Source organism: Notamacropus eugenii, chromosome 5 (genome assembly GCF_028372415.1).
Source record: "Notamacropus eugenii isolate mMacEug1 chromosome 5, mMacEug1.pri_v2, whole genome shotgun sequence".
Taxonomy (NCBI): Eukaryota; Metazoa; Chordata; class Mammalia; order Diprotodontia; family Macropodidae; genus Notamacropus; species Notamacropus eugenii.
This window is the reverse complement of record NC_092876.1, coordinates 351500959-351528399: the sequence shown is the minus strand read 5'-3', so window position 1 is coordinate 351528399 and position 27441 is coordinate 351500959. Positions and strand designations below refer to the sequence as shown.

The 27441-nt window shown below is 38.7% G+C and overlaps 1 protein-coding gene across 1 annotated transcript in view; it reads left to right on the top strand.

Annotated features, from left to right (window-relative positions):
* Positions 1-27441, top strand: part of GAP43 (growth associated protein 43) — a 132122-nt gene that overhangs the window by 41704 nt on the left and 62977 nt on the right. The window contains exon 2 of the mRNA XM_072613947.1: positions 24676-25273. Coding sequence (XP_072470048.1) covers positions 24676-25273 — 598 coding nt within the window. The remainder of the gene's footprint in view (positions 1-24675; positions 25274-27441) is intronic.

Below are 27441 nucleotides of genomic sequence, written 5' to 3'. Positions count from 1 at the left end.
ATCTGTGTTAAAGGGTCGCCTCCCTATTACTCCTTTCCACCCCCAACACGCCTCCCCAATTTCGTACTAAAACAAAAAAAGGGAATCCAATTGAACTGTTAGAGATTAGGGCAGGCCACTGAGGGTGAGCTCAAGTCTTGGACAGATTGATAGGGTCCGTCAAACCATTGCAAGCACGAAAAATCCTGGGTAGTTGACCAGTACTGACCATCTGTGAGGTTCATTTTATTTTATTTTTTTCAACAACCTACTTCCTCTCCCACTGCCCTCCCCTTTTGTTCTTTCTCTCTCCTGTTTGCCACCCTCACCCCCCCCCCCCCCCCATTTTGGCTATTGGCAGACCTTTACTGAAGCTTATCTCATCCCCTTTGTGTTTCTGACCTGCATTATTCCTTCTCTCTCTAGTCTGTCCTCTGTTGTCTTCTCCCTTTGTCTCTGTGTTGCCCATCCATCAGACCCTCCCTTCTTTCTACCCTAGCGTCATTCAGCTCTCTCCCTTCCATGTGCAGGGTGGGCAGGGTTGGGCTGGGCTGACTGGAGGCTGCTCCAGAGAAAGGGCTAAATAGGGCGTGGCTCCGATGTTAATGCCTGAAGTCAAGTCTTCTCATTTAGCCTATGGCTGCTACTGGAGCAGGAGGGCAGCTACAGGCAAAGAAAGCAGACAGCTCCTCTCATTCCTGACACCCCTGGGAATTCTCTCCTGGCTTTCCTTGATCTTTAGGGAGTTCTGTTTTATTTTAATGAACCTCTGCAAACTCTTGTTTGGGAGATAATTGCTTCTCCCAGTGCCACAGAGAACAAAAACAGGGACCTAGGCCCTCAGCAGTTCCTCAAAGCAGCCAGCAGGAAGGACACAGTGGCTTCTCCCTCCCTTCTTTATGTGATGTGGCCCCACTGCCTGCCTGAAGCTGTCTGAGTTCTGGAGACACAGACCTCTGTGATGGCAAGGTTATTCCCCCATGTCATAGCTAAGAGAAGGTGGGGAAGAGGAAAGAAAGCTGCTTACTGATTTGGATCTCATACCAAGGCTGAGACAAACTCATTAACATTCCCAGTTCTTGTTTAGTGCCTGTCTCTCTAAGATGTTAAAAAGAGGCATACATCAGAGGCCAGATGGGGATTCCATTTGCTAGGTGGTATTATTATTTTTAAACATAGCAAGAATGGTCAAGGAGAAAGGAGAAAGGCAGAGGTGAGGGAAAGAAACTTTCTTTGGGAAAACAACTCATCTTCCATTTTAGGGAAATGATCACCTGCTTCCCCCAGGGTAAGCTAGTCTAGCATTATTATCATGGATTTAGAAGTGGATTTGAGCCTGAGTGTGCTAGCTCTAAATTTTGCCATTATGAGTGGCACTCTCTGTAGGAATGGTCTGGCTGAAAAAATGGGTCACTCATTCTGTGGGTATGGCAGGATCAAGGCAGTTGGTTCAAAGCTCTAGGCTAGGCCTATGATTTTTCCCACCACAATAAAAAAAGGCATTAGGATCTGATGGAAAAAGAAGAAAGAGGCAAGAATGAAGGGACAATTTGAGTAGGGACAGGAATCACTTAAAATAGAAGCTGAGAAACAAAGGAGTCCAAGAGATTGGCTTGGGAATATTTGTGATGGAGATGGGAAGCTGATGGGAAGTTGGGGAATTTTTTCCCTTTATTTTCTGACCTTCTTTTCTTCTCTAACTAGGTTGAAACCAACTGTGGCTAAAGCTATGGGCAGGTTAGAAATATATTTCCCCAGAATTTTTTTTTTAAAGTAGGGCAAGGTGAAGTCCATCCTCTCTCTCTTACCCCACCGCACAGACTGACAACTCAGCTTTACCATATTGGCCTCAAACATGATTTGAATTCTTTATGCATCACTGAAGCATTTTGGGAAAGAAGGCCAAGGAAAGAGTGTGCTGACTAATGAACACTACACATAGCAGAGAACTGGGTATCCATCTCTCCTGCCAGAAACTGCCAGATTTTGTTGAAGGGTCTTCTTTGGATGCTAGAAGCATTATATGTGACTGTGAGAATGCAAAGGAAGAAGGAAACTGGATTAGCATTTAAGCTTAGAGAAAGGCCTGTCAAACAACTCCTCTTTCAGACAGCTAGGTAGTGCAGTGCATAGAGGGCTGGGCTTAGAACTAGGGACACTCGCTTCAAAGCTGACCTCAGACACCTTGGGCACGTCACTGATTTTCTTTAGTTTCCTCATCTGTAAAATGGGGCTATGAATAGCACCTACCTCCCAGAGCAGTCATGGGGATCAAATAAGATAATAATTGGAAAGTACTTAACACAGTGCCTGACATATGGTAAATACTATATACATCTTAGTTAGTATTGTTCTCAACCGCAGGGAGATTGTTTTCAGCTTCAAGAAGTGACCACTACACTCAGTAGGTGCATTTTCTAAGGCACCTCAGAGAGCCTCTATGCTAAGAACTTAGCACGCAGAGCCTTACAGGCTTCCCTGCCATCCAAACCTGCAGTGACAAGAAGTCTCTTTGAAATCATATTTCAGAGATGTGTTCCAAAGGATGCTGAGCTGCTCAGAACAGGTATATTTAGTCTCAGGGCTGTAGGGAGTTCATTTCATTTACTTTTCTCTTCCCACTGAGAGCACCGCCTTGGAGATTTTAAGTTTTCCCTTTGCTCCTGCCAGCCGGGTCACGGTGATACTGGTGCTCATCTTCTGGGTGTCTCTCACTGACTCGTCCTCATCCAGACCTTGAAATTATTAGAAATCATCCCTGGAGGCAGACATGTTGAGCTGGAGAGTATGATCTTCTGTCTGGAGACTAACACCATTTAACTTAGTGCCACAAAACCACTTTCTCATATAAAGTTACTTCCTCAGCTCAGATGATTTAAAAAAACAAAAAAAACATTTTCGCTCTCACAAGTGTCCTCCCAGATGCATCTCACTCCTCACCTTCTGGGCAAGCAGCTGGTACGGTGTTTTCTCACTTCAGCTGGGGTTCAGAAAATCTTCCACAGCATCTTCCCACAGACCATCAGTTCTTTTATTTTTACTTCATACCTTGTCTCAAATTCTTTCTTCATAGCTTGTTTCCTGGCCTTACATTTGAAAAGGACAGTATTTCTGAAAATTTCTCCCATGTTTAGTTCTTTCTCTGATAAGTGGCATATTAGGAGAGGAAAATCTCCCTCTTACCCCTTAGGATTAATTTATTTTTCCACAGGAGAATTTGGATGATTAAGAAAGTTGGGGAAGAATCTGGGAACTTATTTCTTGGGCTGTGTTTATATACTATTCATAATAGAGAAAGGGTAGTGTAGTTGGTATTGGTTGGGTAGGGCACTAATATCCATGTACAAGAGAAAAGCCTCCAGCACACTAGACGTATTCCTTTTGGACAAGATAGACAAGAGCTGCATTGGATGAGATAAGTTGCTATCTGCACTGTTGGAGGGAGTAAATACATTGCAAAGATCAATTTAAGAAGAGCCTATGATTCTAGGACTCTACCCTACATACTCTAATACATCAATGGGTCAATGAGTTCCTCAGTGTATGTGCAGAGTACATTTGCATGTGTGTGTGTGCACATGCATGTACATGTACAGGCCCATGCTCATGCTGGTTTATGTGCGTCCACATGGTTTTGTCTAAATGCAACTCCCAAGGGGACATGAATAGGTACCTTCATCAACCTTTCTCCAAGGGTCCAACCTTTCATTCCTGCCAGGAGGGAGGCAAGAGATTGGAACTCTAAGGCTGGCCATTCTAATCCTCTCAGAGGTAGAATACCAGTCTGGAATTCTAATATCTGTCCTCCTAAATATTACTAGTCTTGAGAGGCAGGATAAATCTCAGTTTAAGTTACCCCAAGCTATATATTCATAGACTTGAATCCCTTCCCACCCAATGCCAATTACACTATGACAGGGAGTAGCATATAAACCATTTATCTCAGTCGATAGCAAACAAAAGTCAGAGAATTGATGCAGATTAAAATTTATCATACAAGGTACAGAGTGAATGAGCACTTGCACTGGGAGCAAGATATCTCAGTTCATCCAAAAGTCTGTCTGTCAATAAATGTTCATCAAATGCCTACCTACTATGTGCCAGATGCTGTGTTTAACCAAAAGAGGGAATCCTTGATCTCACCCAGAGGGGAATTCCCTGAAGTCTCTAGTGTAATCTGAGAGTGGGGACATGATTTTTAAGGTATTAGGCCATCTACATGTCAGCTTCTTCTCAGTCTTTCACTTCTCAGAGAAGACCTGGAACTCAGTATGTTCTCTCTTGAAGCTAGAATCTAGAAGAACAAGGATTTCTCCTCTCTTGAGGTCTTGCCAAGTCCTAGCCTCATGCTGGCACTGAGCATCAAGTAATCATTCTTCACCAATGAAGAAAATATTGTACAAATGGTTTAGAGCCCCAGGTTACATTCTTTTTAAAAGAGAAGTTGAATGCATGTAGAAAAAAATAAAAAGGAAAAACCTCCCAAAATACAATAATGATACATCAAGAATTTTTTTCTTTTTCAATTTTTAAAAAATTCATTAATTTAGTTATTTTTAGTTTTCAATATTCACTTCCATAAGTTTTAAATTTTATCCCCCTCTCTCCCCAAGATGGAATGCAATTTGATATAGGCTCTATACATTCCTATTAGGCACATTTTCACATTAGTCATGTTGCATGAAATTATTATAACTGATTGGAGAGACCATGAGAAAGAAAAAACAAAACAAAACAAAAAAGAAAATCGTCTGCTTCACTCTGCATTCTGACTCCATAATTCTTTCTCTGGATGTGGATGGCATTTTCCATCATGAGTCCTTTGGAACTGTTTCAGGTCCTTACATTGCTGAGAAGGGTAAAATCAGTCCTCTCACACTGTAGACCTTTCTGTGAACGATGTACTCCTGGTTCTTCTCACTTCACTCAGCATCAGTTCATATATATCTTTCCAGAATTTTCTGAAGTCCACCTGTTCATTATTTCTTATAGCACAATAGTATTCCATTACATTCATATACCACAACTTCTTCAGCCATTCCCCAGTGGATGGGTATGCCCTCAATTCCCAGTCCTTGGCCACTACAAAAAAAAAGCTGTTATAAATATTTTTGTACATGTGGGTCCTTTTCTCATTTTTATGATATTTTTGGGATACAGCCCTACAAGAGGTATTGCTGAGTCAAAGGGTATGCACATTTTCATAGCCCTTTGGGCACAGTTCCAAATTGCTCTCTAGAATGGTTGGCTCAGTTCACAGCTCCACCAGCAATGAATTAGTGTTCCAACTTTCCCACATCTTCTCCAACATTTATCATTTTCCTATTTTGACATGTTAGCCAATCTGAGAGATGTGATGTGGTCATCAAGAATTTTTTCCTAACAGGGTTGTCAAATTGACATAGCAGAAGAATGCCACAGACTTATGCACCTAGGTTTCAGTGAAGCATTTGACAAGGTCTCTTAAGCTAGAAAAGGAGCATAGTATACTAGATGAAGTGCTAGCCTTGCAGTCAAAAAGAGTTGGCTTAAAATCCTACCTCGGACTCATTAGCAGTTTAGGATGCCACTTAATCTATCTGTACCTCAGCCTCCTCATCTGTAAAATAATAGGATGAGACTTGAGGGCCTCTTAAGACCTTTCTAGTTTCAAATCTATATTTTTGTGAATGAGATACAGGGAGCTGGGCCAGATGTTAGTAGTTAGGTGAGTTAGGAACTTGTTGAAAGACTGGATACAATGAATACTTGATAGGTCAAAATCAAGTTGTTAAGAGGTCCCCAGTGAAAATGTTTCAGGGATTCGTTTTTGATCTGGAACTGTGTAAAATGTTCATCAGTCATTTTGATGAAGATATAACTCATGATTCTTTCCACTTTTGTGTCATTTGAAAATTTGGTAACAAATTAGAAAAGTGAGTCAGGACTCAAGAAACTCTTCAAAATCAATGGGTCAGATCTAATTAGCAAATTTAGCTAGGAGAAATGGAACTACATGAAGTTTTAAAAATCTACATGTGGTTTAAAAATTAACTTGCAAGTACATAAAGAGGAAAAGATGGCTGGATGATAATTTTTGTGAAAAAGATTTGGGAGATCTGGGAGATGAAGTCTCCATAGGAATCAACAGTGTGACATGGCAATCAAAAAACTAACCCAGTGTTAAAATAAAAGAGACATAGTGATATAGAACATTCAGAGAACTGAGCTGTGTCTCAGTGAACATCTTTCAATAAATAATGCCTCTTGGATCGCTTTCCTCATTTAATAAAAATTTTGCCCTCCTCTGAGACTTGTTCTACTCTAGCTTTTGGCATGAAGTAGGAAACCTGATCTCTGTGCAGTCCGCAGCAGAACAAGTGGGAAGCTTCTCCCCTGGCAAGATTTTGGCACTGGAAATGAGTCACAGCATCACCTTGGTGATCAGGTCCTGATGCCATGGTTTGTTTTTAGCTCCATGATTTGAAATTTCTTTTTTTTTTTACATTTTAAAGTGATTTCCCTTGCTAAGTGAAATAGTAAGAGGTGACACAGGCCTTTCAAGTTCTAACATTTGCTAAGTTAAAGCCCTAAGGAATGGGATTTAAAGATTCAGTGAACTACGAGCCAAAGAAAATCTTGGCAGGCGTTAGCAAAACCAGTCTCCTGGAAGGTATCCCAAGTCCCTCCAAGTCATGTGCCATATACACAGAATGATAACACTCAGATGTGGCAAGACAGGTAATAATAATAATAATATGTTTGCATAGTAGTAATAATAATAGACAAACATCTGTATAGTACCTTAAGGTTTCAAATCACTTTACAAATATCTCATTTTATCTTCATAATACCACTAAGAAGCAGGTGCTACTATGTTCTCTGTATTTGAGGGTACATTTGAATTCAGGTCTTCTTGACTCTAGGTCCAGTGCTCTAGCTACATCGCTGTCCAACACTTTCAAGTTTGCAAAGAAATCTACAGATGTCACTGGCTATCTAGGGGCCACCCCACTTCTGCGTTAGGCTCCCACTCTGGACTTCTGATGACTAAGTTCAGTCTTGGGACAGATAGCCCAATCCCAAAGAGTGAGAACTCTCCAGATTTTCTCATGCTTTCTTGCTTATCATAGTCCTACCCCAGAGTTCTGTGGAAGACCTCTTAAAATAGGCATTTTTCAGGTTTATGGTCTTCCCAGAAGACCTTGCACATCTCTCCCTCACTCAAAACAAAGTCAAGTGAAAGTCATGTCATTTCTCTGATGGCATGGTCTTCTTCGGCAACAAAGGACGAACACAGCACAATAACAACAGGGCCATTTCTAGAAAAAAAACAACTATTCAATGTACAAAATGGTAGGTATTAGGTATAGGACAGCTATTTATTTACTCCTCCACAAATGAAAGAGTTAAACATAAAAATTTATAAACTTAATTTAATATATACTAAAAATGAGCTATATTTTTCTCTCCTGAAAGTCTGAGAAACTCCCAGAAAAATTTTCTGACTATAGAACAGGTTTCACTTTTACCTCAGTCTGTGCTTTCAGAGCAGCAAATCATAGTTTGGCTTTGAGGGTCTAGGATAATCCTTTGACTAAGAAGCAACACAGTTGCAGGAAGCCCCTCACTTTGCCAGGTAGCAGTCAGAAACTGCTTAACTCTTCAAGTTACCAGGGCTGGAAACATCCATCTCCTAGGATGATTGCTTGATCATTTGTGCTCAAGGAAAGAAACACCAAGTAGAAGAGGCAGCCAGGGTCTGGGGGTCCAGACTCTGGCCCACCTGGATAAGCACAATATGTGCCCATAGCTATCATAGTTGATGCTGGGGAGAGGAGAGAATTCCTTTCTCAACATCAGGGAGTTTAAGAGATAGCTCATAGAGTTCTAAGCAACAAATTTAATAGAGTGAGAAAAGACAGAGGAAAAGAGAGACAGAGAAAAAGACAGAGACAGTGAAAGACAGGGACAGAGAGGGATAGAGAATGACAGAGAGAGACAGAAAGGGACAGAGACTTTGGCTTATCCTTTCAAAGATTAAAGACTGGTCAGTTCTTCCCAGTTTAGTAATTAATCCTCCTTTTCACTGCTTCTCCAATCCCCTCAATTTCCACCTAGAACAATGGACCAAGTAGGAGCTCCTGGTTGTGCATACCTTTTATTTATTTAACATGTCCCTCTTCATGGGGACAGAACATATCTACTCATCTTCATGAGAAATGCTACAATCCAACCACTCTTGGCATCGAGAGTATCTCATTGAACTTCACAATGACCCTGTGCAGAAGATACTGCAAAAATGATCACCCTGTTTAAGAGATGATGAAATAGATGATCAGAGATGTTAAATAACTGTACATTTATTACAGAGTTATCAGGGAAGAGATTTAAACCCAAGTTTTCTGATTCCAAATATAGTAAACTACTGTGCCACACTACTTATAGATCGGTGCGTATTGACTCAGACTCTTAAAAGAAGCTGAGAAAAGGATTTAGGGAGCTTTTATATGGAGTGCTATCTGGTGCAAATATTTTTGAAACCATTTGTGGTTATCATTGCCAATATTATTACTATAGTATCACCTGAAATCTTCAACTGTCCTTTCTCTAGAGAGCTTAAGGTTATCTCAAGATTTCAAAATTAAATAGAAATTTATTCAACATTTATGTTTTTCATTAGCTGTAGTTATTTTTAAATGAGTGACATTGTGCCATAATAGAGTCCCAGATTTGTGGTCAAGAATATTTAGGTTCAAATCTAACCTCTGTCACTTTTATAAACTCTGTGACCATGGGCAAGTCGATTTCATTATCTGTTCCTCAGTTTCATTATTTGTAAAATGGGAATAATAGAACTTACCTCACAGCATTGTGGTGAGGCACCAATGAGATAAGGTGTATAAACTGATTTTAAAACTTTAAAATATTATATCAATATAAATAAAAATGTTATATAAATTATATAAATATATTTATAAATTTTATGTCATCATATTTTTATCAAAATAAGGCAATCTAGTCACTCTTTTCTTTGTAGAGATGTACTTTATTTCGTCAGTTCTCATTCTTTTAGACTGCTCAGTGGTATTTGACACTGTTGATCACCTTTTCTGCCTAGACACTTTCTCTTCTTTGTGTTTTTGTGATACTATTCTGTCTTATTTCTTCTCTGTTCTCAATGACTGCTCTTTCTCTGTCTCCTATGCTGGTTCTTCATCCATATCATACCCACAAAACTTGGATATACCCTAAGGTTCTGTCCTGGTCCCTCTATACTATCTCACTTGATAATTTCATCATTTCCAGTAGGTTTAACTATACTCTCTATGTATATTATTCCAAGATATGTATACCCATACCTAGTCTCTCTCCTGAGTTATAACCATATATCACCTAAATGTCTCATAGGTATCACAAACTCAACATGTCCAAAACACAAGTCGTTATCTTTTCCCTCAATGTATTCCCCTCTTTCTAACTTTTCTATTTCTGTCTATGGTACCACTAACCTCCTAGTCATTCAGGTTCATATCTGTGGTGTCATCCTTGACTTCCCATTCTCATCTTCATATTCCATCTGTTGCCAAATCTTGCTATTTCTGTCCTCACAGCATCTCTCATATGTGTCCCTTCTGTCTACTCACACACTCAGAATCCCAGGTTAGGTCTTCAATCATCTCTTGCCTGGATTATTGTATTTCCCTTTCAACTTGTCTCCCCTGCCTCAAATCTCTCCTCATTCCAATGCCTTCTCTACTAAGTTGCCAAGGTGATTTTTCTAAAATTTATATTTGTCTATGTAAGGTATCCCTCACCCCAACTCACTGTTTGGTTACCTCCAGGATGAAGTATAAGCTCCTTTTTTTTTGAGGAAGGGAAATTAAAGCTCTTTATAATCTTTCGCATTCTTTCCTTTCCAATCTTATGCATGATTTCCTCCATACCCTATCCATTCTGTATCTAGTTACATTGACATTTTACTATCTCCTTTGTGCCAGAAATTTCCCATGCCTAGAATGTCCTTCTTCCTGACTTCCATTTCTTTGTTTTCCTGGCAGCTCAAATCCCACCTTCTGCAGGAAGCATTTCCTGGTGTCCCCAACTTCAAGTGCCTTCTCTCTGAGATTACCTTCCATTTACTCTCTGTATATCTTGTGTATACCTAGTTATTTTCATGTTGTCTCTCTACTAAAATGTACTGTCCTGAGAGCAGAGACTATTTTTACCTTTCTTGATATCCTGAGTACTTGAAACTATCCATGACACACAGTAAATTCTTAATAAATATTTTTGACTGAACAATTGTTCTCTAATTCTTATTTGGGAATTGCTTTTCCTTTATTTTTATTTTGTACAAGTTGTAAACTTACAAAGTCCTTGATGGTGGGATTCCGGTATTACAAATTCTTTAATTGTCTCAATAACTATATGTCACAGGGCTTTAACAATAAGCATTTCCTGAATACTTTTTCATTAACTTGCCACCTAGGTCTGATAGTAGGCAGTGCATATACATAAGAATAGGAACTAGTTGTAGGAACTTGTCATCTCATGAGCATTGTAAACAACCAGATATGAACATTCTCTCTACCAATGCATGTAGGCATTTCCTCTGAAACTGGTAGAGAGTTGTCTAGCTCATTAAAAGTTTGAATGACTCATCCGGGGTCACACAATCAGTGTGTATCAGTAGATACACCCTTCCAGTAGAATCACTACTCTGGGTTGATTATGGAGATGTAGGGCCAATATAGCATTTCTTTCCCCAGACAAGGGAAATGAAAGTCTCATCTCCTGTGAATCACTCTCCATTGGAAGCTCTGAGCCTTCACTATAAATGTGACTTGATCTACTGCAAAAGAAATACATGCCACAAAGAATGAAATTTACTGGCATTACAAATATGCATTCATAAAAAAGTTATAAATTTTCTTTTTATTTATTATTTTATTTTTCTGCAATTACATGTAAAAGCAATTTTTAGCATTCTTTTTGAAAAACATATTTGAGTTCCAAATTCTCTCCCTTCTATCTTCCTCTTCCCCCTCATTGTGAAGGCTAGCAATTTGATATAAGCTATGTCATACAAAACATATATTCAGATTAGTCATGTTGTGAAAGAAAACATAGACCAAAAATGAAAAAAACAACCCCTCCCACCACCAAGAAAAATAAAGCACTTGAAGATAAGTATGCTATGATTTGTATTCAGATTCCTTCAGTTCTGTCTCTAGAGATGGATAGCATTTTTCATCATAGTGCTTAGGAATTTTTTAAAATTGTTGCATTCTGAGAATAGCTAAATCATTCACTGTTCATTGTACAATATTGCTGTTACTATGTAAGATGTTCTCCTGCTTTGTCTCATTTCATTTTGCATCAGTTCATGTAACTCTTTCCAGGTTTTTCTGAGAGCATCCTGCTCATCATTTTTCATAGTGCAATAGCATTCCATCATGATCATATACCACAACTTGTTCAGCCATTCCCCAATTAATGGGCATCCTCTCAATATCCAATTCTTCACCACTACTAAAAGAGCTGCTATAAATATTTGTGTAAATATATGTCCTTTTCCTTTCATAAAAAGTTGTTAAAGAATGTTGCCCTTTCTGTTCCATTAAGTGTTGTGACCTAGGCAGTTGCCTCCCTGTTTATGGTCATATGGTTGCCACCATCCTTCAAGAACTGTGAGTTTTTATTTAAGTGAAAAAGAAATATTCTATAGTATAGAGGATATAATTAACGATAAATATTTTTGATGTTTTTATTATTTTTATTTTTTCAGTTCAGAATTCCTCTCTCCTTTCCCCAAAGAAGGCAAGAAAAAGAAAATCTATTACATACAAGTGCATGTAAACATGCAAAACAAATTACGGCATTACCCATGTGCAAAATAAAAATAAAGGAAAAGCAAGAAATAGATGAAAATATGCTTCAATTGCACTCTGAATCCATTCTCTCCATTGGGAGGTGGATAGCATGTTGCATCATGACTTCTTTGGAATTGTGGTTGATCATTATGTTGATCAGAGTTAGTCTTTCAAAATTGATGATATTCACAATGTTGCACTTACTGTATTATATAAATTGTTTTCTGAGGTTTTGAAATTCTCTCCTTAATCATTTCTTACAGAACAGTAGTATTTCATCACATTTATATATCATACTTTCTTCAGTCATTCCCCAGTTGATGGACAGAGGATGCAGATTTTAGAATGTTGAGAAATGGTTTAGATAAAAGCATGGGAACATTCAACTGCAGAGGATTTCAAGATAGAAAATGAAGAGAAAATTAAGGCTTACGTCATTGGAGGCTCCACTTAGCTTTCAGTTTTGAGTAGTGTCTACCATTTTGCCTTCCCCACTCATATTCCCCACTAGCTTAGTACTGCTGTTGCTATCAGAAATCTCCAAACAACACATGGATCCTCGTGCTCTTTCATTGTAACTGGGCCCTCATTGTGATGTAAAATTTATTGATCCTTTATTAGCTCCTGAGCACCTTAGCTCTCTAACATATTTCCCAAAGCTGATTTTTGAAGTTTCTCTTTAACCAAGTCTCCTATTCTACCTCTTTTCCGTACTCTCCACAGGTGACCTCATTTCCTATTACACTTACTATCCACTTCAACTCTCTTTACTCCCCCCTCTCCACCATTATAAATTTCTCAATTTTTCATCCTCTCCTTTCTTACAGTTACAGAAAATGAAATGGCCTCTTTGCTTGTCAAGGACTAACCCCTCTTGTATTTTTCATCTCATTCTCTGTCATCTCCTTGACCTTTTTACATTGATGATCACTCTTTTCTCACACATCCTCACTTCTTCCCTCTGACTCCTTCCTTTCACTTTACAATCATTCCATATCTTTGTCCTTAAATAAAACCAAAAACTTTCCCTTGACCCTTTTGCAATATTATTTTATGGCTATCTTCCCCTTCATGGAAGGCTTCCAGAAAAAGCAGTCTATACTTGCTGATTCCCTCAGCTCACCACCCACTTACTTCTTATCCACTTGCAATCTGTCTTCTTTTTCCCAACCCTCTGCTAAAAAAAACTCTGTTCAGCTTCAGTAATGACCCTCTTAATCACTTTTATCCATCTACCTGTTTTCTGTTGTCTTCAGCCTCAATCTCTTTGATGTATTTGACACTATGTGTCACTTCCCTTTCCTTCACACTCTCTTTATTTGGCTTCTGAGACTCTACTCTCCTGTGATTCTCCTCCTTCTCTGCCTGATCCCTTTCAGTCCCTCTTTCTGGCACCTCATTCCCTTAACACTCCTTATTTGCATGCATTCCCCCTAAAGTTCTGTCCTTAGTTCTAAAGAGCTTTGGCTCTTTCTACATATTCTCCTTTGAGGCTATCATCCACATTTTTGGCTTCAGGCATCCACTCTATTTAGTATTTTATTCAAATATCTACCTCTAATCATTGTTCCAGTACATATTTCAAACAATTAATCAATGAATAAGCAAATCTTTATTGAGTATTTACTATGTGCCAGAATTTTCCTAGGCACTGGAAAAGATAGGTACAAGGAACAAAACAATCCCTTCTCCAAAGGAGCTTATATTCTAATGGAGGAGCTTAATTCTAACCATCCACTAGCTATTATTATGTAGAAGTCTCATTGCAATAGCATATCAAAGTCAATATTCACCAGATCCAACTCCTTTTCCCTTCCCAATCTGACTTTTCCTCCAGCTTCTCCTTTTTTGTTCATGGTACCAACATCCATGGCTCATAAACTTGGAATTATTTTTGATTCTTCCTTCTCCATCAATCATATCTAATCAATGACCAACACCAGTTGATTCTACATCATCATTCTCTCTCCCATCTGCATTTTCTTTCTATCCTTCTATAACTCCCCTCTTTTTTTTTATCACAAAATTGATAGGTTCTCAGGTGATCTTCCATCCTTACTTCTGTTTTCCAAGCCATCTTTTCAATCTGTTGCCCTAATCACAATATTACTCAACTCAAAAAAATGGGTGACTCCTCACTACCTATGGAATATGATATAAACTTCTTGTTCTGAAATTCAAGGACCTTTTCAATTCAATCTACCTTTTCAGTATGGCCTCATGCTATTCTTCTTTATTTAACTTCCCCAAGAGTTAGTTTCTTTTTTACAAAATGAGGGGATTGGACTAGAAGGCCTTCAAGGACATGATAAGCTCTTGTATTATATTTATTTTTCCCCATGTCTTGTCTACCCAATAACTTTTAATGCAAGAGGTGTCAGTTACTCATCTTTCTATTTAATACAGGTGTCAGTAGCAGAGTTGTAGTTTCTTGGCACTAATTTGAAAGTGCCATCATTTTCACTAAGCCATTAGTTTAAATGAGTAAATATGTCCCCTTTTGGATTCCACATGAGATTTTAAAAGAGACCTTTCTACAATGTCATTTTGGAAGATGTCAAGTTGCACACTTCCTTGGGTGAAGGAAGAATTAGGTTTATATTTGTGGTAAGGGAGAGATCCAAAAAGAATGGTTTTTGAGTAAGACTGGATTCTTAAATTAACTGGCTTTCTAGTTCCTTACCTATGTTGGGACTTTGGGTATCAGAGAATGGGATGACACTATATAAAATAATCCTCTATTAATAGGAAATGAACTAATTATCCCCCTACTGTGTTTTTTCCACACCTACTGGCAAAGAGTCTCTAAGGTAGGAAAAAAGAATTGAGCCAAGAAAGGACTGCATTGCATTTAAGAGCATTTTCTGCTTACCTCATTGAGAATAGATAGGTCACACAAATTGATGAGTTGATGAGCCAGATTCTTCCTCCCCATATGGGGAAACTAGCTCCTTTGAGGTCGTAAAAAGGACTTTTTCCCCATCCCACTCTCAGAATATGACATCATTGCATGACCTGACATAGTTAAAAGAATAAGGGGGCTTTCCAGACCCCTCCAAATGGGGTGTGCCTCTCCAGGAAAGAGTGGGCAGAGATATCAAGGCAGCCATTCTTAGTACTGGAATATAGCTCTCAAGAGAAAATATGCTTCTCAGTTGAGTTTAATTCATCCTTTTCTGTTTCTAATTATTTTTTAAAATCTCAGCTCTCACCTCTTTGATAATCATACAGATAGGTTCTATAAGTTACTTTCCTCAAGTAACAGTCAGGAAAAAAGAATAATGGGGGTGGGAGTGGGGAAACAGAGAGGAGAAGACCCTAAAGTGTTCTCTGTTTTCAGCACAGAGGTAGTCATATAGTGATTCGTACTCTCCGTAGAACTAATGAAGAACATCTTATCTACCCAACATCTTTAAGAGGTAAAATATATATTAAAATTAATTATGTATCTCTTGAAAGTTCAAGTGTTCTAATACTCTTTTTCACATTAACTATATTATTCTATGAAGGTAGGAAATACATCTCACAATTTTACCAATAAACAAAATGAGGCAGAGAGGTAAATTAATCTGGTTGAGCTAACTTAGTAAATCAGTAACTGAGCTGAGAACCAGGGGAGAATTTCCTTGACCTTTCTTAGAACTATTCAGATTTTAAAGTATTAAATGTTATAGATTGAGACCTAAAATAGACACATCTAATCACCACATTTAGATGAGAAAATAGGCACTCATGAGTGCCAAACTGTGACTCATACTTATTTCCTCTGGCTCCAAATCCAATAGTTACAGAATTCTTAGGTTTGTGTCTTTGGTGTCCCTGACTCTAAAACAGTGTTTTTCTTTTGTTTATTTGTCCAGTTTTACTTTCTGAATTCATACATTTTTTATAGCCAGGATCTGTATATTTCAGGGAAGAACATTGGGACCTTTTTGGGTTCTGAGCTATATCTCTGGGGTCCTGCTGCTGCTTTCTCTGAGGATTAAGTACTTTGTTCCTCAAAAGTCTGAGGGGTAGCTCAAGGCCAAGGACATACAATTTGTCTTTTTAGTGTTATGTGAAGCATTCTGATCTAAAACAAAGTCTTATCACTGATCTGCTATTTTGAGATTTTGCAAATTTCAGGGTTCTTGGCCCTAGTTTGGGTCTGGGCAACACAACTGAAGACTTGCCCCTTGTTGCCCTCCAGAAAATAGCAAGCTGGATGACTATAGATTTAGAACAATTGAATTACAGGCTCACACTTGGTCCAAGCTCCCTGTTGTGGTTATTCGGTTGTAGGCTGTAGCCAAAGTCTATGGACTGAACCTGAAGTCTTGCTTCTAAATCAGAGTCTCAGACTCATTCCTACCCCCTGCTTGGTATACAGACTCAGGCCTGGCCTTGTTGGATCTGTGATTCTGCTCCTTGTCCTGACAGATACCTGAAGGCTCCACTCTCAGCCCATGTTTGAATCTCTGACTGCTCCAGAATCAGAGTGACAGCACTGCCTTATCCTTTCTGTCCTTGCTTCTTTCCAGGTACTCCATCTCAGTGCTCGGATGTGCTGGGTCTGAAACCAAGTATGCAGCTCCCATCATTTCAGTTCCCTCTGCTGGAAGGCTCAATGTGGGTCTTCCTGACTGGACCCCTCTCAGTGACCCATAGGCCACTAATCATCTCTTTATGCTTACCTGGGCTGGAAGAACAGCTCACTGTAGCTTCTTGTTGGGTTTAGTCAGAAATCTCCTTAGGATCACGGTTCAGCTTAATGTTCTTCTTTAACCTTTGTTGGAGTAGTGGGAGAGAGCTGGACTTTACCACTTCCTCTTTCACTGATCTTTTTCTAGGCCTCTAGAATTCCTGGAGTTTCTTTTTTTAATAGCATTGGGTTATAAGATTGAGTAGTAGAGAGGGCTTTTTATATTCATTTTTATCTTGGACTTCTTGTGCCTACATAAATGTATGCATAGTACTTCTGGCATTGACTGATGGATGTTCTCCTTCACCTGTACATAATGGTTTCCACCTTCAATTTTATCTGCCAGGAAAATTGCTCTATTTGACATGTAAAAGATTCTGCCACAGACACTTTGTTATAGAGAGAGATTCTTAAAAGTCAGTCACCAGTATCTTAAATACAAAAGCCCAAAGTTGAATCTCTTGCTTTGGGGAATTTGAAACAGTTAAATAAATTGGAATTTCTAATGGTTTTCTAGGTCTCTCCAGTATGTAACTAACTCCAGTATGTAACAAATGACCAGTCATTTGTCAGATGATGGTTTTACAGCATTTTAAATTTGAAGGGGACCTTAGAGCCTATCTAATCCAACTTATACCTGAAGAAACTATTAGTCTGGTTCTTACCTATAAGCAGACAGCAGCCATCCTAAATTTTTAAATTTCTACTCTGTATGGCTTCACAGAAAAAAAAGTGAAGTTTGAAGTGAATATATGAATAAATATACATATACATGCATATATACACATGTATACATGCATACATATATACACATGTGTGTATATTAATATATACATGTAAATACATAAATATACAGACATACTTGTGCGTATATGTATATGTGTATATATACACAAACATGCATATGTATATATGGTAGCACAGTAGATAGGGTGCCAGGCCTGGAGTCAGAAAAACTCATTTTCCTAAGTTCACATCTGGCCTCAAAAACTTACTAGCTGTGTGATCCTGGGAAAGTCAGTTAACCCTGTTTGTCTCAGTTTCTTCATTTTTAAAATGAGTTGGAGAAGAAAATGGCAAACTACTTCAGTATCTATGTCAAGAAAACCCCAAATGGGGTCACCAATAGTTGAACACAATTGAAAAGACAAATTAATAGCTGTATATATATATATATATATATATATATATATATATATATATATATGTGTGTGTGTGTGCATATATGTGCACACATATACGTGTGTGTATACATATACATATATACACATATACACCTATACACATATATATGAAATGAATGTGCATATAGAAAATGGTCATATGTATGTATACATATACACACAGGTATTCTTTTCGTTTCCAGTCCTTTGCAACCCCAAATAAGTTGCTATGGATGGATATTTTTGCACATCTAGATCTTTTTTATCTTTATATGATCTCTTTGGAGTACAGACCTAGATACTGGAGAGTCAAAGGTAATCTACAATTTAGCAACTTTTGAGACATAGTCAAATAGCCCTGCAGAACATTGGACCAGTGAACAGCTCCATCAACTGTGCCTGAATGTATATGTTTTCCCACAGCCCCTCCAGCATACGTACAATTTTCCTTTTTTTTCTGGACAACTTTGGCAATCTGATGAGCATGAGGTAGAAACTCCAGGTTACTTTAATTTTCATTTCTCTAATTGTTTGTGATTTGTAATATTTTTATATGGCTTTTAATCATTTGAATTTCTTCCTCTGATAAGTGCCTTTGCTCATTTATCAGTTGAGAACCACGGCCCCTCTTCCATTTCTCCCTCTGCTGCAGAGACTGAATTCCAGGGAGATAAGTCCAGAAGTCCTATGACTTTGTGCCACCTCAAGCTTTCCCATTTTTTTCCTTAGTCTAGTTTATAGGGAATGGAAGGGAATCAATGATTAGATAGAGCCTACTGTGTGCTATATGCTTTTTCCAAATATTTTCTCTCATTTGATTTATAGCATGAATTACTGCTACCAAACAAGACAGATTAAAATGGGTGTTTTATTATAATTATAGTTTTTTTATTTATCCCTTAAGGCTTCATTTTTGAGTTCCTAAAAATTTACAAGAAAAAGAACAGGTATATAAGCAAAGCAGGTAGCTGATTGGATCCTTCTTATTAACCCTCTTAAGGGTTAAGAGCATCACTGTCCTTAAATATTGTAGGAAGATCAGGTGTCTGGTTAGGAAATCTGATGTTTATTTCTTTTTAGTTTAGAACTGTGATATCAAGGGCTTAAGGGACTACTCCTGGTGTGGAAATTCTCTCTCCTCTGCAATTGATAGCCTTAGAAGGGGGCACTGAGGGGTTAATCAATTAGCTTAGGGTCATAGAGCTAATACTCATCTGAGGCAGGACTTGAATCCAGGTCACCCTGACTCCTGGGTAGGTCTGGCTGTTCACCTTCCTGTAGTACCAATGCTTCCATCGCCATTCACTGCCATTCTTCATTGGAGAAATGGGTTCATTCAAAAAAAAAAAACCAAACTGGAGTAAAATTACAGCATCTTGGCTCCATGCTCAGTTCACAACTGTTCATTTAACAGGGTTATGCTTCCATCTTCTAACTGAAGACATCCTCATGGGGACAGCTGCTCTAGTGCCCCAGATTGTGCTGTGTAAATCACAGTAGGGGATGGCAAGAACAGCAGGATTTCAGGGAAGGTAGCTGTGTATCAGAGAAGAGGCCAGTGTCACCGCATGGGACTGGGGAGAGGGTGGGTGGTAGGCAGAAGTAGGGAGGAGAAGGCTCTCTTACGTTCATTCATTCATTCATTCTTCTCATTAGTAAGGGAACAGTTAGAGGAAGCCAGAATTTTCATCTTATATTTTAATAAGAAACTGAGAGATTCTTACTTTGATCTATTTGTTCATTTGTGATTATTGTTATCTGTGCTGTATATGTTAGCAAGCTGATGGACTTACCTACAGAGAGGCACTTTGGTACAATGGAACGACCAAATGCCTGAGTTGGAATTCCTATTCTCCTGGGTTTGGCAGCGTTAACGTTGGGCAAATTTGTTAACTTCTTTGAACTTCAGGTTCCTTGTCTGCGAGAGAAAATAATTAAACTAGATCAAAAGTTCTTAACTGGGGTTTACAGACTCCCAGAATGGCCACATATAAACTTTATCAGGTCTGTGAACTTGGACAGAAAAAAAACCACACTTTAATTTTCACTTACCTTTAACTGAAATTTAGCACTTCATTTAGTTATTTTAAAACATTCTAAGAAAGCATAGGTATGCTTCAGCAGACTACTAAATGCATCCATGGCACATAAAAAAGTTAAGAACCCCTAGAACAAATGATCTTGATAATCTCTTCCATTTCTGTCATTCTATGACTTATGTCTACTTTTATGTATGGACCTATATTGTAAGTTAGCAAGACCTGGAACAGAATAGACATAATATGAATAAGTGTTTGTTTTTGGTGGTCTACACTGCCCTACCTATTTAACAAGTTAATACTAAAGAGACTTGTGCAAGTCATGTCATCATTTCTCTGATGTCATGGTCTTCTTCAAACATGAAGGACGAACACAACAGCAACTAAAGAGACTAGAGCTAAAGTGAAGTCACCCTGGGTTAGAGAAAAACTAGGCAAGTCCACAAAGCTCTCCAGTTGTTAACTTGGAGGAATTTCTTCTATCTTCTCTCCTTTCTCTGACCCTACACCATTTACATAAATATATTGCATTCTTTATTGTTAGCTTTCCAATTAATTCACAGGAGTGATAGTAGAGGTCACTCAGGAGAAAAATAAGATTAACAAGAGTCTCTTGAGACTGAAACAGAATTTGAACAAATCCTTAGAGATGAATGACTCTGGGACTGATCTTTGATATTTGAATGTATTGATTTTTGTTTGGTGCAGACATTTTAAACAAGGTGACCTAAGAAGACCTTATTCCCATCTACAATGAGAGATCAAAATGACAGGTTCTATGTTGGACAGCAGTCATAGCCCTTATGATGCATTCATTATTTTCTCAAAAGGGAAGATGATAGATTGAAAATTGTGTTTTCTTTAAAATGTTTATATTATTTTTATTGTTTCCTCTATTTTACATTATATTAGTTTCTAAATATATCCTTCCCAATTCTCTCTCCCAGAGAGCCATCCTTTGTAACAAAGATTGAAAAATAAAGAGAAAATAAAACAGGCACAACTTTGTTCTCTCTTGTTTCATTCAGAAGTGAGGAAATAGGAAGGACTGAGGATGTTTCACTTTTAAGACTCAATCATCCATCTTTTAAAAAGGAGATCCTTCATACTTGGATCAAACATGTCAGCACTGGTGAATTTTCTGTGATACTCAATAACGGTGCTTGAAAAAGATTTTCAGCAAACAAATCTAAATTGCTTTAATATTTATTTAGGGAACATAAGTTGGCATTTTTTCATGTGTGTATGTATACATGCATATATACTATATATACCTACTCCCCTATATGTGTATTTATATATATATATATGTATGTGTGTATGTATGTGTGTGTGTTTGTGTGTGTATATATAAGATTGCTCAGAAACAATCAGAGAGAGACAGACAGAGATACTGAGAGAGACAGACACACAGAGAGAGACTGGATCTGTGATTTCATTGGCCTAGGGAACTCCCAGGTGGGGATCCTCCATCTACTAAGTACTTTGCTTTCTCTGAAAGTTATAGTCATATAGAATTGCCTAGAGCACTGAGAAGTTAACTACCTTGCCTAGGGTCATCCAGGCAGTCTGAGTTAGGCAGGACTTAGACTCAGGTCTTCCTGTATTTAAGTATAGCTCTCTACCCACTAGGAAACAGTTCTCTCTGTCTCTGTCTCTGTTGGTGTGAAAGTGTGTGTGTGTGTGTGTGTGTGTGTGTATGTATATGTGTGTGTTTTTCTTTGTCTCTATCTCATTTTTTTTAATGGTAAAAGGCCATTTGCTGTGTTTGTAGATTTGAAAACCTCATTATGCTGAAGCATGTAGGCAGTTTTCAGAAAGATATAAATATTAATCTCAAGTCAGGAAACTCTGCTAGTCTGAAATAGTACATTGTTCCTTGTTTTTTAAAAAAGATTTCTTCAACTTCTACTTGGAACATTAATAGAACAGCAGAATTTCTTTTGAGCTTTCAAAACCTCATCATGACACTGAACATCCTAACAATATTAGTGCAGTTTTAAGCTTTAATAACTTTAAATTGCAGTTAGAGCTTTGGGACACTTTCTCTATTTATTGTCTACCCTAATAAAATATAAGATCCTTGAGAGTAGAGACAATTTCATTCTTTGTATTTATAGTTTCCATGCCTGAAACACACACAACTGTCTTCTTTACTTTAGCTGGGGTTTTTTTCTTAGCTGTAGAACAGAATGTTGTCATGTGATTTGGAGGGTTCACATTCTCTGCTGGTCCAAGTGAGTTTACTGAGTAATAGACAATCAACTCTCTTCCCTATGGTTGCTTGGGTCCTTTCCCCAACTGTAGTTATAGGTAAATTGGTTCATTACCAAAGTATTCTTAGAAAAGAAAAACATATATCTTTTGGAAATAGAAACCTGTACTGAAAAGTCTACTGCTCTTCTGACAATGACTACAACTGCTTCTACTACCACCATCACCACCACCACCACCACCACCACCACCACCACCACTACTACTACTACTACTACTACTACTATTACTATCATCAACAACCACGTACACTATACAGAAAGTATCCTTAGAAAAAAGAAATAAGAAAATCCCTTGCTTCTTGGGCTCTGGGGACTGGAGAACTGAGACCTCTTCTCTCCTACAAGTTCCCTAGGGATAAGAACATTTAAGTATTTGGATTGAATTCTAGACTAGACTGGGACAAAATGGTGTATGTCTAAATTAAATGCTCTTCATTGACTGACTTTCCACTTCTCTGCTCTTAGTAGAAGCATGGCTTACCTCCAGAGCATCCTTAATGGAATCCTTAAATGCACTATAGCCTGAATGGTTCTTATTACCTTTCCTTGTGTTCCCCAGTTGGGCCCTAACTCTGCTTAGAAATACATCTTCAGCATCATACTTCTAAGACAGCTGAGAGTAAGGGGAGTGCCTTCTGCTGACACAGTAGAAATTTGTAGAGTAAGAAAGAACACATTATTGGGAAATAAAGTAAGTATTGTGGGAAAGTCATAGAGAAGAAAGAGGAGACCACAGAGAAAAGTGATTTGTGAATTTTGTGAATACTTTTAGCAAAGCAAACACAATGTTCTCTCTCTCTCTCTCTTCTCTCTCTCTGTCTCTCTGTCTCTCTCTCTCTCTCTGTCTGTCTTCACATACACACACATTTTTATTTAGTCTATGTCAACATCTACATATTTCTTGTCTTCCTAATAGAACAATAGAACGTAAGCTCCCTGCAAAAGGGATCATGTCATTCTTTGTATTTGTTTCCAGGACCTGGAACAGTATCTGGCTTATAGTAAATCCTTAATAGATGCCTGTTGTTGATTGAATTTGTAATACATCTTACCTTTATACTATGGACTATAATATTCATCCATCCAATTGGAAGAATATCTCAATATTTCACAAGTCATAGATTCAGGAACATTTTTTTGTCTAATGACAATGTCTTCAATCTAAGTGGATTTTTCATAGTTCCCCACAATACCTGTGACATAATAAATACAAGGTGAATAAGGGTGAATGAATGAATGTTGATGAATGACTGAATGATCTGGAGAACAACAATGACCAGTTCTAGGCACAATAATCATGGGGTATACTTATACAGTGTTTTTCACAGATGGGCAAGTGTTCTATTCCTTGGGTTATTATTCTATTGAGCAATCCCTACTCTCAGTCTCAGAAATCACAAAATGTTCATTGATTCCAGCATGGGTGCTAAAAGATGAAAAAGTATGTGTACTAACCTTTTGGCTTCCCCATTAGGAGATTTCTATTGAAGGTAGCAAAATTAAAGTTTATGATACAACATCCTTTTTTTTAATGGCAGTGAGTGGCTTTATATTGCTTTTTAAATAGGGATTCATGTTTTATTTAATTTATGTTATTTCTCTCTAAAAATTGAAACAATATTCTTTCACAAAACTTTAGACAAATTCATTAACAAGACAACATATTTTAAAAAGTCTGATTTCTCTGTTCTGGTTTGAATGCGTGATCTTCAGATGGCATGAATGAATGTGAAAGTGTGTGTGTATGTGTGTGTGTGTGTGTGTGTGTGTGTGTGTGCGTGTGTGCGTGTGTGTGTATGTGTGTGTGTGTGTATGTCTTTGTGAGTCTGTGTGTGTGTATTGCTTGGAAATTATTAGGCTAAAGAGTCAGTTCAATTGGGATCATTCCTTAAAACTTTTAAATTCACATTTACCTTGGGTTAGAAACCAAATCTTGGTTTGGTTTGTACCAGTTTTACCATGCTATCTGCATTAAATCTATCATTGTTATAAACTCAGGCTGTAGATTCTGGAAGAACAGGCTTTTTCATAGATTTCTTGGCATACCATACTCTGAGTCCAGCCAGAAATACTAGAAAAACAGCTTTACTGGGAGCACTTTGGTTACAGACTGGGAGCAAACATGGATTCAAACATTGTGGCCCACCCAAAAAGCACTGGTTTGAGTTCAATCAAGAGAGAATGCTTAGAATGGTACTGAAAGTTTTTTCTTCTTTTTTTGTGACTCTTCTTTGGGATCATCAGAGGTTCAATATGTTAGGATTTTAAAACCTAAGCCACAGATGTCACAGTCAGAACAGACTTTTTTTTGTTTAAAGGATACCTCTGGTCCCTGAAGACCACAAGTATTCTGTTTTTTAGTAAAACAGTCTGCCTTTCTTCTCTGCCAGATGCAAGTCTGGTCCAAATCCTGCATTATGGAAAAGGGTAGAATACTATTTAGTTTCTGCTTTGAGCAAAATGGTATAGTTGGGAGAACACTGGGTTTAGAATCTGGGTTCAAATCCCACCTCAGTCGCTTACTAGCAGCATGCCCCTTGGCAAATCATTTAACATCTCCGTTTTCATCTGCAAAATCAGGACCAGCTGGCTTCTAATGTCCTTCCCTGTTCTCAGTCTATGATCCTGAGATCCTATATATCCTCATGATCTTTCCCTCCTTTTTTCCTTTTCTTTCTCAAGGTTGAAAAAAATGATGATGCTGACCAAAAGATTGAACAAGATGGCATCAAACCCGAAGAGAAAGCTCACAAGGCAGCCACCAAAATTCAGGCCAGCTTCCGTGGACACATAACAAGGAAAAAGCTCAAGGGGGAAAAGAAGGGAGATGCCCGAGCTGCTGAGGCCGACGCTAGCGAGAAGAAGGAAGGAGCTGCCGCCACCGCCGATGCAGTGGAGAAGAAAGAGAGTGACGCCGCTGCAGCTGCGGATGCTGCCCCAGCTGCTGGTGCTAAGCCAGAAGAGGCCAGCAAAGCTGGGGAGACTCCTGCCGAGGAGAAGGAGGCCAGTGCCCAGGCTGCTGCCTCCGAGCAGTCAGCCCCCAAGGCCGCTGCCCCATCAGAGGAGAAGCCGGCCTCCGCTGAATCAGAAAGTGCCCCTAAAGCTTCCACTGACAACTCGCCGTCCTCCAAGGCTGAAGATGCCCCTGCCAAGGAGGAGCCTAAACAAGCCGATGTGCCTGCTGCTGCCACAACTCCTGCTGCAGAGGATGCTGCTGCCAAGGCAACAGCCCAGCCTCAGACCGAGGCAGCAGAAATCAGCAAAACTGAAGAGAAGACAGGTGAGTAGGGGCTAGAGACCAGTCTTGGAGGAGGAGTGCCCACGTTTTCATACTCTGAGACAAGGGGCAGCAAGGGAGGAGGGCATGAGCGGTGGGAGGAAGAAATGAGAAGGAGCCACCCTTCTGGAGATCAGGGAGCAAAGGGTCACGACTCGCATCTCTCCAAGTTGTCAGGATTCAATTAAGCGCCATGTGGACACTCAGGTTGAGTCTGCACAGCACAAAGTGAAGAGGAATTCTGGCAATTATCTTTTTAATCTGATTAATGTAAAGAGCTAAATTAGATAATTCAGGTCAAAACTTCACTTTGTTCTAAGTAGATAGAGCCTAATAGGTGATTATTCACACTGTGCATGTTTTCTGCATGACAATCAGCTAGTATGTTCATTTGGCTCCAAAAAGTACCTCTTATAGATACCATCAACTACCTATTAGCCATGGGCAGATTATCCACTTTATGAATTGTCTCCAGAAAAACCATAATCCCAGATTGGTTCTCTCCTACCCCTCAGAGTGTTTCTGGGCTGTCTCTCCCCTGCTAGCCATTGTTGCATACTTAGGTAGTGTTAATTTTAATGTTTCTTTAAATAAAGCACAGGTAGATAAATGCAGCTGTGGCCACAGTGGCAAACACTTTGTACAGTGCATCCTGAAGCCCAGACATGGAGGAGATTTGGATAACTGGCACCAAGGCTCCTCACCATCAGCATGAGTAATTGGGAATTAACTAGGAAGATATAACTGTCAACTCATAAGACTTAATGTATGAAGGTAAAAAGGTGCTTCCATTTGGGGCCTGCTCCCTGAAAGCTGAGATTGTTCCTTTATCCTTTGAAATTTTCAACTGATCAAAGCTGAATGAGCTCACATTTGACCAGTAGGGGCCACTGTGATTTTAACCTCTTCCCTAGAATATGGGTCTAGGCTACTCGTTCAAGATGCCTGCTCTATTCTGGAGTGGTCCAGAAAAGTGTGGTCTGGTATTGTCTGGAAGAATAAATCTAGAATGTTAGGTTACTTTTAGACTTTTTTCTGAAATTCTCTCAATAGCTTCACTTTCCCTATTTTTCCTGGTTTCTTTCATGGCCATATCCCCATGGGTGGATGAAGATTTCTCCTCTTTTGTTCCACCTGCCTTAAAACAGCATTTCATTCAATAGAGTATAAATGAAACATTCAAAGTGAGGAAGGAAATATAAACGGGTAGAGAAGGTAAAGGTTAAAAAAAAAGAGGGGCTTATCCTAGACCCACATACCAACTATGGGGAACTAGCCATAGAAACATTCTTACTTTCTTCTTCCTTCCTGATTAGTATCCTTCAGCCAGGTCTTATCCTTGATATGAACTCTCCTGCTGGGGTTTTAGCTGGCAAAGCTGTTAGTTGCTTAGCTTCCTGCAATCTGTTTCCGCAAAACACAATAACAGAAGGGGGAACCTACAGCCTGGGCCAAGCCTTTTTCTTCTGTGTTTCCCACTTTCCCTTCCAGCTGTGTAATCTCTTTTGGTTATTTGATATGAGAAAGTACCAATGACTTTAAGAAGTTGGAATCAAGCAGTCAATCAACTGATATTTATTAAATACTGACCATATCCCAGGCATTGTGATAGGTACTGTGGATATAGGTATAAAAGGTAGTCCTCGGCAAGTTTACTTTCTACTACGTCATAACATAGAGCGAGCACATTCCACAAAACAAGGGTAAGATTCATCAGTTTATTGTGATGATATCCATAACCTATAAGAATAAGAGTAAGCTTAAAAAATATATAATATGTAGTGGTGATGTAAGGGATGAATTTCAGCTTTCTCAACTGAAAAATGACGAAGATGGACTAGATGATCTCTAAGGACCTTTCAGGCCTAACATTCTCTTGTTGTGTGAATATGAGTGAAATTCAAAATGAGAGTGGCCCATTAGTCATGAAGAACTATTTTACTATTAAGCATTCCTCAGCTTTGGACAGCTACTATTTTCCTGTAGCACTGGCCCTCAGATTTCTTTGCAGAAGACATATTTACCTTGCTTTTTCTATTTGACAAGCACAAATTACCCTGAGTTGGTAAGTTTCATGGGATCACAGAAATTAGAGGTGACAAGGAGATCTATGAGAGTACATTGAACCCAAATCTCTAGGGGTTTTGGACAATATTTTTTCACTGCTTTCT